The 15915-nt window shown below is 27.6% G+C and overlaps 1 protein-coding gene across 1 annotated transcript in view; it reads right to left on the reverse strand.

Moving 5' to 3' along the window:
* Nucleotides 1–13669, reverse strand: part of LOC103568646 (glutamate receptor ionotropic, kainate 2) — a 178964-nt gene extending 165295 nt beyond the window's left edge. The window contains exon 1 of the mRNA XM_053741606.1: nucleotides 13519–13669. Within this exon, the coding sequence (XP_053597581.1) occupies nucleotides 13519–13591 (73 nt within the window). The 5' untranslated portion in view covers nucleotides 13592–13669. The remainder of the gene's footprint in view (nucleotides 1–13518) is intronic.
* Between the last annotated feature and the right edge of the window lie 2246 nt (nucleotides 13670–15915).

Genomic DNA, 15915 nt, shown 5'->3' on the forward strand with positions numbered 1-15915 from the left:
ATGAGTTTACTGTAAAGAAGGGTGTTAACCTGAGCTTATTGACACCAGTAGAAATGAACTTACACCAATAAAGGTTAACTGTAAAAAAAGGTGTTAACATTAACTTATTAACACCAATTGAAACTGAACTCACACCAATACAGGTTCACTTTAAGAAAGGGTGTTAGCTAAACTTATTGACACCAGTAGAAATGAACTTACACCAATAAAGGTTCACTGTAAAAAAACGGTGTTAACATTAACTTATTAACACCAATTGAAACTGAACTCACACCAATACAGGTTCACTTTAAGAAAGGGTGTTAGCTAAACTTATTGACACCAGTAGAAATGAACTTACACCAATAAAGGTTCACTGTAAAAAACGGTGTTAACATTAACTTATTAACACCAGTTGAAATTCTTACACCGGTGTAAGTTCATTGGAAAATAAGGGGTGTTAATATAAACCATATAATCTAAATGGTGTTAAAAGGGTGCACACCTTAAAAAAGGTGAAAAAAAAGTCTAAAAAAATAAAACTACGTCGTTTTTAACACCGAAAAGGAAGTTAACACCGTTCCCGTAGTTGAATTTAAAACCGACATCCATGACACTAGAGTAGCGTAGACTTACACCGGCTTATGGTGTAAGACAAATAGCGTCACACATCTAAATAATTAATGATAAAATAATTAAATATTATATGTCACCCCTTATTAAATATATTATGTGATTTTAGATTTACTCCCATTTTTCTTGAATATAAAAAATTATTTTAGTGAAAATCGAAAAAAGAACGACGTCCATCGACAAGTAAAAAATAATGTAGGGTAGATACTAAAATTTAGATAAGAAGAACATGGACTATGACTTTAAAATTATTGGGGTAACCCAATACCTTTTTATCAAAAACTCATATATTTTTGTTATATCTTACAAGCTTAATGTCGGAAGATTATAAAAAAGTGATATTTTAAACATAACTTCATGATATATATATATATATATATATATATATATTTTTTTTTTCTTTTTGTATATATATAATATATATTTATGGGAATAATGAAGTTTCATGGCTAAAATAACTAAATTGCAAATTTCAAGTGAAATTGTTGTTTAGCTTACAAGATTTAATATAACTGTCAAATTCGAGAGAATCCTTAATTGGATTTTCAATTACATGACAGGTTTATAGCTGATATCAACCTCTTGACATTTCTACTGCTGTTTACTTGGTACTTGAACGAGACAATAAAATATACAAGTGCTGCTACACTGGTGATATTTCACAGAAAAAGTCTAGTCAACAACAAAACTAAAATTGATCCTCGCAAATAAAAATTTCGAGCATAAATTAACTTAATTTGCATTTCAGTATTTGCAGATCAAGGTGTGATTTGAATAAATTTGAAATAGAGTTTCATAAAATGAGCATTTATTTGCAAAAACGAATTGCAAATAAATGCGTTCCATAAATTATGAGATGAAAAATTGTCTTTTTCAAATGCTGGAGACCTATCACATAATACATTACGAAAAACCTCCCGCATGAAAAAATCTTATATCCTAAAATTATACTGAATAATATAACACATTTTATATTACAATATAATTATTTATATAAGAAGTCATATATATTAAAATAACTATGTTCTGCCGTTTTAATTATATAATTATATATTTTCAAAATATACAAACATGATATATAATATTATATGTTGGCATATATTCAAGCTATATGAACTCCATATATTGAAAATTATATTATAAACACATAAGTCATTTTATAATGTTGATATATAAGCTGATATATATTATCGACTTATAAAATTTAAAGTTTAAAAGGTTTATTCCAAGCCTATATCAAGTTGTAAACCTAAAAAAGCTTAATTCAGTTTTTTTAAGTCAGAGTTGTAAATTGACATCCCCTGATTGAAACGCACACTTACATGTAAACATCTATATGGTCAGATCTACTTAATATGTACTGAGATATCCGTTCTTTCTTTATTAATCTGTACCTTTATTTTCTTTCCTGAGTTAAACTGATAAATTGAATGTTCATTTTCCCGATTAAAAAAATATTTATATTATATATTTTTAAGTATATTATCCAATATATAATGCGATATGTTGGAAAAATATAATGAAAATTATTTTTTTTTATAGCAGTTACTATACTTAAAAATATATGTCTCGATTATATTTCATTACATTGGAATTTATAACCGGAAAATTATATTTTGAAAATATACAATGCTCTATAAAAATATATATATTTTCTTTCATAGTTTATGTTATAAGAAAAAATATACTTTCAAGTTATATGAACATTATATTCATACATAAATTTTTGCCATTTTATATAATTATATATTTTCGTATGTAAAATACAAATATACATTTTTTTCATGCGGGCTTTGAGTCGCTCGTCACTAAATTTCTCGATTAGCCTCATAATAATGAAATAAAATTATTAGAAGAGTTGTCTTGTCTACGTCTCAATTTTTGTACTATTATTCAAAAACGATTAAAATTTTGATAAAACTACATAGGTATCGATAAAAAACGTCAGAAATGACGCCGAGTTCAACAGGCTGATCTCATCGCCGAATGACTTTCAACTCCACATCCCGATCGACAATATCAACCTGCTAACCCTGCTCAATGACGATAAGTTATAATTCATGTCTACGATTGAAGCTCTTTATTTTTGCAACTATATGGATTGTACTTCTTGAAATCGGAGTACAAAATACATGGCCGTAGGTGGACACCCACTTTTTCGTAAGAAACACTATTAAGCTTAACTGTAGAATGTGTAGAAAAAAACGCTGTAATGAAATCTACTTTTTTCTCAATCACAAAATTCAATTTAAAAAATTGCGTGTTATGATAACCAATCGGTGATCTTCTTTCTGCATTTTTCTTCCGTTTTACTATGTTATGTATTTTAAGTACGGAAACTACATACGTAAAGTTAAGTTAGACACTTGAACGTTTACTCTAGTCGTAATCTAGTTTCCAGTTGAATGTCACTGGCAATAATCCCAACTATGTATAGTTGTTATCCAAACCAAGAATATCGGAGGGTTATTGCGGAGAAGATAGAGAGTACAGCTTTGATCAAGTTTAACCTTTCGCTGCACAGTACTTTACAAACAACAAAGAGAAAAAAATCCATGTTTTCAGGAAAAATTCTTGATTTATGCATTTTAGTTACTGAAATGGTGCTAAGCCCCGGGTCAGGAAATTTCATACGACTTTAGTGTAACTAGACTGCATTCTGGCTGATTAGTCTGTATTTCAACTACACGGAGAGAAAATAGTTCTAATTCCATGTAGAATGGTAACTATTACTATGTTACATAGAAACGAGGATTTTTTAGCGTCGAGTAACCGGGCAGAGTAATTCCCCATTCTACATACTAATGGTGACTATGCTAGCATAGTACTGATTACCATTCTACATTGAAGAGAGAACTATGCAAATGGACATCACTACAATGTTACCTAGTAATATTTACCATGTTTTATTTATTTCATTTTTAGTAAATAAGGTTATGACAAAACAAACAATTCAGGTTACTATAAATAGATATATGTAGAAATTAAATTAATCTATTGAAATAATTAAGATATTGCTCAATAGAAATATCATTTTTTGATACCAGATAAATAATAATTAAATAAATTAAAATATTTAATAATATACATCGCACATATACATGCATACACATACACGCAGGTTACTGCGCAACCATCTGCGCATGTTAACTTCCTTGTCTCACTTATTAAACTGTAACGACAGCTATTCCAGCATGGGACTGAGTAGCATTCTACATAGCCCTGATTCCCATGCTAGATAGCCATTTTTACCATTTTAGTTGTTTCAGTGTAACATAGTAATCACTACCAAAAAAATGGTAATGAGTCCTATTCTACATAGCATTATTTACCATTTTACAAAAAAAGAGTCTGGTTATTATGTAGCATAATAATCATTACTATTCTTTTCTCCCCGCATAGTAATTATTGCTATTCTTTTTATAGTAGCATAGTAATCATTACTATTCTTTTCTCTCCGCATAGTAATCATTACTATTTTTTTATAGTAGCATAGTAATCATTACTATTCTTTTCTCTCCGCATAGTAATCATTACTATTCTTTTCTCTTCGCATAGTAATCATTACTATTCTTTTCATAGTAGCATAGTAATCATTACTATACTTTTTTCTCCGCATAGTAATCATTACTATTTTTTTCATAATAGCATAGTTATCATTACTATTCTTTTCATGGTAGCAGAGTAATCATTACTATTCTTTTCTCTCCGTGTTGATCTGTTTCTATATTTTTAGAGAAATTTCACGTTAGCTGTTTTTGATCGAAAGATTACTATCAATTTCGTTTTAGAAAAAAATTACTTTTTTTGAGTCTTCATGTAAACAAGAAAAATGATTACTTGAATTTAATTATTTTTCTTAGTGTATGCTTTACAAACAATATAATGGGGAAACTAGTCTTTTCGAACAATGAATCCTGAAATTAACAAACCTTGGTATAGAAACATTAGTTTTTTGACATCTAAAAGTGAAGGAAAATTAGAGATGGTGTTTTTTCTCCGCTCAGACTTCTCTTTGCTGTACTGGAAATATTTTTTTGTCTTTCATTATGATTTCCATTTCTACGCCTGCAAGCGTCAGCTAAGAGAACATTTTTTTTATTGAAGTACAAAATATACAAAGAAGATACTAAAATGAAGCTAAACTTTTTTTTCTGGCTTACCTTTCTATAGAATACGAAAAATAACTATTTTTTTTTTTTTTTAATTTTGTTATAATAATATTAAAAATATTAATGAAATATATAAATTATATACTAACGTAATTTCACTTTATATGAGAAAATTTATTTTTAATTGAATGAAAGAAAAATCTAGTCTAGCGCGAAAATCAGGTTCGTATTAAAGTGGATTTATATATATATATATATATATATATATATATATATATATAATTTGAAAAAGCATGGTTTGTAATGTGAAACACTAATATTTAATCAGATAAATATGAAGAGAATGATATTCTTCAAAAATATATAAAAAAAAATTTATAAATATGTCCAAGATTTTTTTTTATTACAATGATAAATAACTCGTTAACCTGGATGATCAATTCGAAAATGAAGGTTACATATATTTATATTTATACGTATTATCTTCACATCACATTTCCAGATACGTTATATATACATATATATGAATTTTGGTATTTCGAAACTTGAAACAGTTCTAGCGTTATATCTCATGGATTAGATGAATATGTTTCGACTTTGTTGAAGAATTTGTATATTGTAATTTTTCATGCGTTATATGTCTATATTTATTCATATGCTTCACGCTTGGTTGCGTGGAAATACACAAAGAAAATTATGGAAATTGTTCGTGCTATAAAAGTTTTTGAAATTAAAAAAGAAAAATGATATGTGCGATCAAATGTGGCACGTTCTGTAAGTCATTCTTTTTTTTTTTTTTTTTTTTTTCTTTGTCAAAATCATATAATAATATCGTTAATTTATTTGGAATTATACGTATCATTAATTTAAAACTAAACTCATGCTTTACTGACATTTAATTGCTATTTTTGTTATTATATATTATTTTTTACATCCTTTTTCAGTATTTCCTTAGAATTCTGCGCATCAAAAAAATTTATATTTTTATTTTATATACGAAAATATATAATTATATAAAACGGTAAAAATTTGTGTATGTTTGAATATAATGTTCATATAACTTGAAAGTATATTTTTTCTTATAACATAAACTATAAAAGAAAATATATATTTTATTATAGAGCATTGATATTTTCAAAATATAATTTCCCGGTTATAAATTCCAATATAATGAAATATAATCGAGACATATATTTTAAAGTATAGTAACTGCTATAAAAAAAAATAATTTTCATTATATTTTTCCAACATATCGCATTATATATTGGATAATATACTTAAAAATATATAATATAAATATTTTTTTAATCGGGAAAATGAACATTCAATTTATCAGTTTAACTCAGGAAAGAAAATAAAGGTACAGATTAATAAAGAAAGAACGGATATTTCAGTACATATTAAATAGATCTGATCATATAGATGTTTACATGCAAGTGTGCGTTTCAATCAGAGGATGTCAATTTACAACTCTGACTTAAAAAAACTGAATTAAGCTTTTTTAGGTTTACAACTTGATATAGGCTTGGAATAAACCTTTTAGACTTTAAATTTTATAAGTCGATAATATATATTAGCTTATATATTAACATTATAAAATGACTTATGTGTTTATAATATAATTTTAAATATATGGAGTTCATATATCTTGAATATATGCCAACATATAATATTTATATCATGTTTGTATATTTTGAAAATATATAATTATATAATTAAAACGGCAAAAAATAGTTATTTCAATATCTATGACTTGTTATATAAATAATCATATTGTAATATAAAATGTGTTGTATTATTCAGTATTATTTTAGGATATAAGATTTTTTCATGCGGGTCTACGCAATCCAATAGCTCCTTAAATTTGTTTACATTTTTTTACCACATTATTTTTGTTAAAAAATACTTTTTTAATCTCGTATTATATCTTGATTATATAGGATGGCTTAATTAGCGAGTTGTAATTTACGGTTTGATTTCAGAAATATAAAACCACTTATTAAATGATTAGGAAAGTAATACATCCATTATTATCGCGATCGCAACAGTAGTTACCAGAAATACTGAAATATTTAAATCGCGTAATAAATTGCTTTGTTTGCCGTATAAACAATAAATATTTGCGTCAATTATCATTCGATACGGTTGAGATAATAGCATAATAGACGAATCGTGTATAATGAGCAACTTCATATATTTCTTGTAAAATGTAGATCAAGGCCTAAGTCGGTTCTTATATACAATAGGAACTCAGCTATTGCATTCATGTTTGGCGGCATTTACTTTCTTACATTTATTATGCGCTTATAAAATAATAAAAAATGACTAATATATAATATTTCGTAGTATATTCTATACTTTTAAAAATTTATCAGCTAATACATAGTTGCGTAAATTCAAAGTATGTGTTTTTTATATTTTATTATTAAATGCATTTTAATTAATTACCAAATTTCGATGATGTCGAAATTAGGTTCATTAGTAACATCCTCTAATAAAAAGTATATAAAAAAGATATGAAGCCATAATAACTCAATATACGATTGGTTGAATACGGCATAAAAATATACAGTGTACACGGAAATGTACACTAAAATATATATAAATTACATGCATGTTGATCCTAGCGCATCTAACATCAATTATATTTTAGTTACTTTGTCCGCAAGCGAGTGGGCGAGTTCACTAATTTTGAAGAAATATTAGACCATATTAGAGGCGTGTTTTAAGTAACTTGAGGCTTTAAAATCATAACAAATTTAATTTATCATAAAATGATCTTGTTTACGATAAGAGTAGTTATCGCATTGTACTGGAAAAAAAGTTCCGAAATGGTAATAAACAACAAGATAACGAGTGATTATGTTATTGCAACGAATTCGACGAGCTTACAGTAACGAATTCTTTAGGCAGAATAACGATAAGTAAGGTACTGGCGGGTAATAAAGCCTAGCTAAGGGAGATTTTGAATAGAATCGAAAATATTGCATTTAATTATCGGTGTATCATTGATCTTTATTTCAATTAGCCATAAAATGTAATGAAGTAATGGTAATTTTTACCATAAACAAACAAAAAATTATACTTTTACAAAAACCATACGAATAGGCCTTATTTTAATACGGTAGGGTAATAAGGCCTACATGAAACTGAAGCAAGTGGCCGTAAGAAGTAGCGGCCAGTAATTTTTTGCGTGGCCGCTACTTATTTTGGCCGTTAGCTTCAGCTTCTATAAGGCTTACGGATTAAACAAACTGGAATAGTTTAACTATACTTAATAAAATTGGTATTAGAGATGAATCATCACTTAAATTTAGCAACAATACTTTTTAAGAGTCAGAAGACTAAATTGTTTTTTATAATTCCTTCTGCGCAACAGCATATGACAGATGATGAAATATAGAAGACAGGGAAGGTGGTATCGGGACTCTATAAATTTGTCGTAACATCTATGCAAGACCCTTCTACTAGAGTAGCCTTTAGCGCAGGCGGTTATTTTAAATATCATTTCTGTCCCTTAGGCCTTATTACCCGTGGGTACCTTATAAATTTAGTCAAATTTAGTAAATATAGATACACAAATACATAAGTGATCGGGTACTAGTTCCCTAATTAGCTACTAGGTCTCTTATCTAGGTCAAAATATATAACGAATTTGGTGTAATTTTAAAAATTCAAAATAACGCTTCTATTTTAAGGTATGAAAATACATTTGGTTTTGACTTACTTTTGGCGCGCTTTTTTAAGTCAAAAAAGAAACAAGCATTACGATACTGCCATTCTAATATGCCCTATCCCACAAAATTTAACATTTTCACTTTTTTTGAAAAATGTAATCATTGTAACAATGTGCAGCTTATGTCAAAATTTTCGATGTCAAATTGTTTGTTTAGTATTTTTAAATAAATATTCTAATATGTCGTATCCCACGCGCAGACTTTCGCGCATTCTAATATGTCGGACCCCACATTCGTATAGGTTAAGTCACGCTTAACATTTTTGATTTTAAGTTAATTTTAAGGAAGCAACGACATGAGTAAGAAGGTAATGAGTAAGAAGGTAATGATGCATAATTTTTGACTCTGCTTACAGCATATAATTCAAAATTATTTATTCACTACAGCCTGTATTTTATGAAAACATGAAAATAAATTTGTAGGTTATACCAATGTAAACATAATATAAAGAATTCTTCTTTACCGACCGTGAAACGTTTTTATCGACTGCTGAAAAATTTCCCAAATATGGGATAGGGCATATTAGAATAGCAGTATCGATTAGGTGACTGTGAGTTGATTAGTAAGTCAAAATCAAGTCAACTCGATGAGTCAATAAGTGTAGCCAAAATAAAGTTAATCAAGTCAAAAGAAAGTCAAATAAATCAAAAAGGTCATAAATGAGTAATTTTTTTGACCCGGATATTATCGATGAGAAATAAGACATTTTTAATCATTTTTTTACATGATAATAGACAACACCAGAATTTTTTTTATTTTTTTATGACCGGAAATATCAGTCAAACAGAGTAGATAAATATCAAACAAAAAAGAATAATGATAACAAGTTTGCTCGATATTGTCGGTTCGAAACGTGTGGTTTCGCGCATATAACAACATAGGATTTACCTCCGTCACTGCCAATACATATACAGAACATGTGTAAGTGAGTATTATGAATTCTACGGATGTTTCGAGATCGTGCTTCAAATATGAGCTTGATACTACTATTAGATAGCTGACAGAGTGCGTCTGTTTATTGACACAAACTTATCGGATGCAGTTTTAAGAGAGAAGTATGATAGTAAAGAATACTGAAGTAGTTACTCGCAGAGAAGAATATATGTGAATAAAATTCTAAATTTAGTACGTATGGTAAATTCAACGCACAATACTTAACCTTTCAAGTCACGCTTGATCGCACGCTTCGACAAGAGTACCTTCATGGATTCAATGCAAATTGACGCACAAGATCTGCATAGGTACTCGTTGGATCAGATCGCTTGTGTTGTGAATAACGATGACTAGAGCGAATGGTTTTAATCGCCGGTTAATTTGTAACGACGCATTTTTACCGCTACTGATTATATTTTGGTAGCCGCTACTAATTATTTTTTGATAGCCGCTATCGATTGGCAATTAGTAGCTACTATCGATTGGTAATCAGTAGCCGCTACCAATTAGTTTTCAGTTGCTGCTACCGATTAGTTTTCAGTTACCGCAACCGATTATATTTTGGTAGCCGCTACTAATTATTTTTTCATAGCCGCTATCGATTGGAAATCAGTAGCTACTAACGATTGGCAATCAGTAGCTACTACAAATTGGTAATCAGTAGCCGCTACTGATTGGTAATCAGTAGCCGCTACTGATTAGTTTTTGGTAGCCGCTACTCATTAGTTTTTGGTAACAGATACCGAAATAATCGGTAGCAGCTACCAAAAAATAATCGGTAGCGGCTACCAAAAAATTATCGGTAGCGGCTACCAAAAAATTATCGGTAGCGGCTACTGATTTTTTTTTCCGTATAATTTATATTCTATCATATATAAAACAAAATTAACGAAATTATTTTATTAAAAATTTCTAGTGTGCATATGTACATATTTTCAATCCACCACATTAATTATCCGAGCTTCAGGAGTCTTGTGCCCTAAGGCCTATTGTTCAATAAGTGAAACTCAACTAAAGTAGAATTCATAATTTTAATTATTACATGAGCGCTTGAGGTGGGTCTATTGATTTTTGAAGTTTTTCATAATTAAAAAATGTGATATGAAAATTTCACTGCAAATGAATATTATTTTAGTCGAAAGAGTCATTTTCTATCTCAAAGTATGATAGCTTTTTTTCGACTTTAAAATATGCAGATTTTTCCATTTATTTGTATAGAAAATTAACACGCTTTCGAGTATATAAAATGTGACTAAAGTCTTTTAAAATGGAGAATATAACACACCCTATTTGCCATTTTGTGATAAAGTTCGTTACTTATTAATGGAAATATCGGCAAAAATCGATTTACGATAAGTTAATCGGGCTCTGAAACGAAATCTGAGGATTCGTCCCTAAAATCTTTGCTCCAGAACTCTTACCTAGGTTATCTAGATTCTCTGTTCGTACTAATGACCTGACTTTTCATAACCCTATAAAAAGAGTGTGAATTTAAGGTGGGGATGTAAATGTTGTGGCACTTGGCCAGGCCTCATTTTCGACTGTACGAACAAAGCTGGGAGATAAAAGTAATCTTTAAATTTAATCTTTGCCAAAGCCAATAAAATAATTTTATGTCCAAGACTGCTGAATAACAAAATGTCTTTGTAATTTTTTTATAACGCTTATGAAATTGTTTTTGCTCAAGACAACATAATTTGCACCGAATAATAAATAACAGATTTAGCCCTTAAGAGTTACACAAAAAAAAGTTACTCGTGACGAATTGAGTTATTCTACATTCAAAAATTAAAAAAAATCATCAGTAAATTTTTTTAAAAAATGGCGGACGAATTTTTTTTTGTCTGATTGTCTATAAATTTAAAAATTCCCGCATGGAAATACCATATATGATAAATATACATGGAAAAATATATAGTCAATATGGGACGATATAAGTGTCCAAAAACGATATATATTTTCTTATATATAATATAGTAAGTTTTAATATAATTAATTATATATGTAAGTTTATGAGTTCAAACATGTATTATATATATTTATAATCATATATGTAAACTTATAAGTTAGCGCATATATGTATTACATATATTGATAATTATATATGTAAATTTGTAAGCTAGCACATATATATATATATATATATTCTGAACACAATGTTTGAATCTTATAACAGAGAGAGAAAGAAAAGAATATATTTTATTTATTCTTATATATATGGGGAGACTTATATGGTTCTATATATCGAAAAATATACAAAAATTTATAAAGTTAAATACATGGTACATATATCATGACATATAATGATGAATTATATATATATTCTTATTTGTTTTCATATATAAATAACATTGATTTTTAAATATATTAAAATTATGTTTTCAAATATATGAATAATATATTGAAGTTATACGAAAATATATGAAATCATATAAGAGAAAATATATATAGAAATATAATAAAATCGGCCAAAATCTATATATAGTTCTATATAAGATTTTATGTATTGTCACATATATTTATATCTGTCACATATATTTTTTAATATATATTTACCATATATGATATTTTCTTGCGGATTAAAAAAAAAAAAATAATAACGATTTTTGCCGCTTTTATGGTATTTATATATGACAATTAATTTTATGAAGCCGTAATTTTTTATTTTTGTTATTCAAATTGGTTCTCGTCTAAACTCTTTTTCATAATGCGTCTCGTATTTCTCTTCGTATTTGTACGATAGCTATAGCACGACTTCGGAAATTGCAGGGAACTTTGTCCGGAGCTTCGAGAGGTCGGATGTCCTATTGAAATTTCTGCAATTAAATCAACGCAGAGTTACGAACCCTTTTACCTCAATTGTTTTTGGGATCTTCGGGTTTAGCTGCTTAATAAATAAATCTTTGAGCTTAATAATTTAATCAACCTAAAGAGAAAATTTAATGTCTATTATTTAATAAAACATCCAGTATTAAAGTTACTTATTGTAATTTACATACATCGTTTATTCAGTTGGTATACGCAGAAAAGATGTAGTAAATTTTACTAAAAAATATGAGAATAATTACTAAATTTAGATAATAATCTTGAAACGCTTATGATTTATATGAAAAATTCATAAACAGATAAGTAAATTTTAAAATTCCATTTAGTAAATTTTACTATATTAAAACACTGATAGAAATTTTATATTGAGTTAAGAAACATTTTCTTGAGCCAAGTATTTATTTCTGAAGAAAAGCAATTGTCTTGCTTCAAGAAATTCTTGTCTTGATTTAGATTTTCTTGGCTCGAAAGATTTTGTATCTTTGATGGATAACTCTCGTGTCTTGACCCGAAACTATATTATCTTCAATCGATACTATCGAATTCTTCAAGCAAGACCACTTGTCTTCAACTAAAAATGTCGTATTATTATTTTAAGAACTTTAAATTTTTGGTTCAAGTAATAATTCCTTGATGGAAGATGTTTTTAAAGTAATGAAAAAAAAAATTTTTTTTTTAAATAAATTTCTACTTTAACATATCTGAAGTAAATGAATGATGTCCTAAAAAATCACTTTAAAATTTTTTATTTTTAAAATAAAAAAAAAGTTTTTTTTCAAGCTGAGTAAATTTATATCTTGATTTAAAAATCGCGCCATTTTCGAAACAAGTCGGCAATGTCTTAAACCTACACTTTGCCTATCTTAATCCAAGAGCAAGAAATTCTTAAGCGAAATATGTCAGAATTTTGTTTCAAAACAAAAAAGTCTTCATCGAAGAATAAAATTCTCAAACGAATAATTTTTTGTTTCTATCCAAGAATTTCAATTTTTTGGTTCAGACTTATTTCTTGAATTGAAACAATTTAAAATTTTGAAACAAGAACCACATTTTGAAGAAAAAATTTTTTTTTAATCAAAATAGTTTTTCTATCAGTGTAGTACCCAATTACTCATGTATTTGTATATCATATTTATTAAATGTCATTGAATATAGATATACATATACATGGAGTAACGTCATTCAGCAAATTATCTTTCAGAATAAAATTAGCAACACTAATTTTTTATTGTTTTACGTGTAAATATGATAACATTTTGTGCGAACCTCTATTATTATAAATAGTCTACTGTACTCACCAATTCTGATGACCGGAGGTAAAGACATAACCGTAGTAACAAGAATAACAATTACAGCAAATATAAGTGCCATTATGCTCCACAGAAACGTTTCCTTTCTATCACATCCACTTTCAGTGTAATTATGTACACATATCTAGAACATTGTTCAAATTTCCCGAGCACTTACTCATCAATAAAAAAAAAAATTGCTAATTTCAATAACTAATTATTAAAAATTTATCTATAAAAATCACATTAGAACAAGTTCAACTGTATATTACACTAAATCATTTTTCGCTGTCACCAATACTGCACTACTATTGAATTCTTCGACATCTTTACTAGAATGGAGTTGTTTTCAGGTTATGTATTGTTCAACTGATGTTGCTTAATTTTCCTTCTGTCCCTCAGAGCTCCATGTGTAAACTGTAAAAAAAAGATGAATTAATTCAAATATATGCCTAAACACGTGTACTTCATGTCATAAAATTTTTAGGTACTGATTAGAAAAGAAATAAATCTGAAAAAAGGTTGATCTTATGTATAATGAAAAAAAAAAAAAAATTTTTGAAGATGGCCTTCTCTCCCTTAGAAAAGAAACCATTCGAAGATGGCTCGAAGGCCAGTTTACAATGAGCTAAGGACAAATGACATTCAACTTCTTTCCCAACGTTATTGAACTTCAAGCGAACACATCAGCCCTAATTTCTGGATTACCCAAATTTTAACCCGCCATTGCTGTTTTAGAGATACTCTTCAAAAACGGACTTGCGAAAAATCGCAAATGTCCCAAAGGAAGACACTGTTTAGAAAAAATCAACGAAACATCTAAAAAGGCTCTTTTTTTATCGAATACTTCATGGTTGAAGCTAGCGGCCGTAATAAGTGGCCAGAAATTTTTTGCGTGGCCGCTACTTATTCCAGCCGCTAGATTCAGCTTCAAGGATAGATATTTCGTGGTTGTGATCTAATTTCAAACTTTTTTCACTCTATTTTGATAACTGACATTCAGTTCTGTTCAAATAGGCGTTGCCTTAAGAGCCATCTTGCAGAAAAATTAAAAGTTGCATTTTTTGGACTTGAATGCATTTCGGGTATATTTTATAAAAATGATATCAATTAATAATCAGACGCATTCAATAAAATTATTTAGGAAAATTGACCTTCAATTTTTTATGCTGAAAAGTAATTTATACTTTTGCATAATTATATACATATATAATCTCATTTTAAAAAGCTTTCACATGTACGATGGAAATTTATAAATATTTTTTTTAACCACCGTAAACCATCTGCAAGAATGTAAATTCAATTTTATTTGACTAGGCGAACTGGATGTAAATTTTTATCATTTATAAGCTCGTTCCGAGCTTACTTATTTTGACCATATCCATTTTTTACTTTTTTCGTTTACATTACAAATACACACGCATGACAGCCTTGACGGTTTATAAATGAGTGTGGGAATCCACAAAAAAAAATAACGGTGGCATATAACATATTTTACATTTTATTTTTTTGTCAACTATTTGTGTACAGTCATACAATTCTACACTAAGATTTTTTATGTTTTCCGTAATTTGAACTTTGACCGGGAAAAAGAGATTTTTATAAGCAAAAAAATACTAAGTTAGTAGATTAAAAAAAAAAATATAAAAGTAAACATGATTATGAATTCTATAGATAAACATAATTATACTTTTAATCAAAAAACCCGCATGAAAAAGCTTTATATGTGAAAACATATATGATAAAATATATGAATATTATAATGTGATATATTGTACAATATATAAAATGATATTAATATTTTTGCCGTATTAATATATGATAATATATTGAATAAAAATATATTGCTAGAATATATTACTGATATATTTATCAATATATGACTTTTATGTATGTTTTACATATATATTTTAATATATTTTTTTTTATATTGATATATTATATTGAAAGTAGTATATTCATTAATATATAGTATTCTTGTATTTTTTATATGTTTTCTAGTATATTGCAAAATATATGGTTTCCAGTATATTGTAAAATATATGGCACTTTTTTTACTTTTCTTAGGTTATTGCGTTAGTTATTTAGTAAATGCAAGATCAATGAAAAGATAAAAAATAAAAAACTTGACTTTTTTTCGTGGAATTGTGTAGAAATTGAAAAAGTATATTGAAAAAATAAAATTTTCAATATATTGTGAAAAATATGTTTTAATATATTCGAAAAATATAATTCCAATATACTGCGAACCATATATTTAAACATATAAATTCTTTCATATATAATCAATTATATAGAGACCATATACCACTAATTATATGGGTCGAAATATATGGAAGTATATATCAAGTTTATTATATTATACTTATAACTTATATATATACTATCCATATATGGCAAGAATAT

This window comes from Microplitis demolitor, chromosome 8, assembly GCF_026212275.2.
Source record: "Microplitis demolitor isolate Queensland-Clemson2020A chromosome 8, iyMicDemo2.1a, whole genome shotgun sequence".
NCBI lineage: Eukaryota > Metazoa > Arthropoda > Insecta > Hymenoptera > Braconidae > Microplitis > Microplitis demolitor.